General features: G+C 48.4%; 1 protein-coding gene across 1 annotated transcript in view; it reads left to right on the plus strand.

Moving 5' to 3' along the window:
- The first annotated feature begins 320 nt into the window (after positions 1 to 320).
- Positions 321 to 2,288, plus strand: part of TXNDC2 (thioredoxin domain containing 2) — a 2,809-nt gene continuing 841 nt past the window's right edge. Inside the window, 3 exon segments of the mRNA XM_026455999.1 lie at positions 321 to 1,490; positions 1,781 to 2,281; positions 2,284 to 2,288. The exon segment at positions 2,284 to 2,288 is cut by the window's right edge and continues 841 nt beyond it. Of these exon segments, the coding sequence (XP_026311784.1) occupies positions 1,382 to 1,490; positions 1,781 to 2,281; positions 2,284 to 2,288 (615 nt within the window). The 5' untranslated portion in view covers positions 321 to 1,381.

The raw sequence follows: 2,288 nt of genomic DNA on the forward strand, positions 1-2,288 counted from the left end.
ATGGATTTGCTACGGCTAATAGTCTCTCTATCCCTTAGTAAAACGTGTTTTGGTATAAAAATCCAGATAATTGAACCATCGCCATTAGATGTTTCGAGGTTTCTATTGACAATGTGGAGGTCTTATCATTTAGATTTCAACGCTTTTATTTTTAGTTTTTAGAGATGGGGCCTTGCTCTATTGCCCAGGCTGGAGTACAATGTAGTGATCACAGCTCACTGCAACCTTGAACTCAGTGGCTCAAGCAAGCCTCCCACCTCAGCTTCCCGAGTAGCTGGGACAGGAGTGTGCCACCATGCCTGGCTAGGTTTTGTATGTTTTGTAGAGATGGGGTCTTGCTATGTTGACCATGCTGATCTTGAACTCCTGGGCTCAAGAAATCCTCCCACCTTGGCCTCTCAAAGTACTGAGATTACAGGTGTGAGCCACCACACCTGACCACTTTTGACACTTATATTGTTGGGGTGAAACTGAAACATGAGGATATGTTCAAAGTGTATGTAGAGAAGGCAAAATTCCACACTGATTCTTCCTGCCTTGGACTAGATGTGTTATGCAGAGTGAGGGTGGAAAATGCGCCAGTGGTCCTGAACTCATAAAATAAGTCTCCCTGGGGGACAGGTGTTGGGCTTCCCATTGCACAGGATGGGGTAGATGTGGCTTATGGAACCCAGATTATTCACAAAGAGGTTGTTCTCCTGCACGTAAAGGCTGGACGAGCCGTGTACTTGGATGTGCCTGCACGGGAGAGGGCACAGGCTAGGCTGGCGGGCCTGGGAGGTGGGGGAGGTGGGGAAAGAGACCGTCTGGCAGGAGCTAAACATTTGACATCGTGGGACACTTTGCAGAGGAGGCTAACATGGTTTCGAGGAGATACTTAGGAGCTGGTCACAATGGGTGAGTCATAAAGAGAAAGCTGGAGCTGCGGGATCCTGGAGGGAGATGAAAAGAGGCTGATTCACAGAACCCAGGCTGGACAGGACTCGTTTTCAGAACCCAGGCTGGACGGGACTTGTGGCGAACAGTCCAGCACTGCCTCACAGTGCAGAGCGTGAGCTGTGGAACCTGCCCCTACCCTAGCTTTGCAACCTTAAGTGAGCCTCATAGCTTCTCATGTGTAAACTGCTCATCATAATGGCTCTGACCTCAGTGGTTTGTTGTGTTATAGGAAATGATGCCAGTGAATGCATAGTCCCGGCCTCAGCACAGGGCAGCCACCTTGAAGCTCTCAAACATCACTGTTGTGAATACAGAGAAGGAAAACCAACTGTAACGTGCTACCCAAATATAAGTTTTACTCACATTTTGATGTTAGGATGGATAGCTTGCAAAAAGTTGGAGGGTACGGCCTTTATTATGAGGCATCTATGAAGGATCAGGAATGGATGTAGACAAGGAACTAGTAATGGAAAGTGTTAAAGCTGGAGCCCCTGGAAAACCAGAAATGAGGCTGGGCACTCAGGAAGAAACAAATGAAGGTGATGCTGATGGTAAGTACGGGAGCAAAGAGGGTTGCCTTAGAGACCTATGCAGTTAGGGAGTGGGCAGGGTGTTGAACCAGGAAGGGAAAGTTGTGGTTTAAGAACATGCGTACAGAAGATACATGTAACTATATGCTGTTTGTCCTTCTGTTGAACGAGTTATTCAGATTAGTACACCATTCATCAGACTTCATTCGTGGTCTCTAAGAGTGACATCAGTCTTCCTTGGAATATGAAGAGAATTTATTTGGTTCTTCTTTTGCTTTTCTATTTGATTTATTTTATGTTATTTGGTACAGAAAGTTCATTACAAGTCCTGTCCAGCAATGTGCCTCTCCTGGCCCTAGAGTTCTCGGACACAGTCCAGGCCAAAGAGAAGGCCTTTCTCCCCATGGTCAGCCACACGTTCCACACGCCCACAGAGGAGTCTGGTGCTCCACAGGAGGGTGATGACCTACCGAAGTCCTCGGCAAACACCAGCCATCCCAAGCAGGGTGACATCCCCAAGTACCCAGAAGAAACCATCCAGCCCACGGAGGGTGACACCTGCAAGTCCCCGGAAGAAACCAACCAATCCAAGAAAGACGACCTCCCCAAGTCCTCAGAAGTCATCAAACCCAAAGAGGGTGACATCCCCAAGTCCTCAGCAAAACCCATCCAGTCCAAGCTGGGCAATATTCCCAAGTCCTCAATGAAGCCCATCCAGTCCAAGGAGGATGACAGCCCCAAGTCCCCAGAAGAAACCATCCAGCCCAAGGAGGGTGACATCCCCAAGTCCCCAGAAAAAGCCATCCAGCTGAAGGAGGA

The sequence above is a fragment of the Piliocolobus tephrosceles genome, chromosome 18 (genome assembly GCF_002776525.5).
Source record: "Piliocolobus tephrosceles isolate RC106 chromosome 18, ASM277652v3, whole genome shotgun sequence".
NCBI classification, from domain to species: Eukaryota; Metazoa; Chordata; class Mammalia; order Primates; family Cercopithecidae; genus Piliocolobus; species Piliocolobus tephrosceles.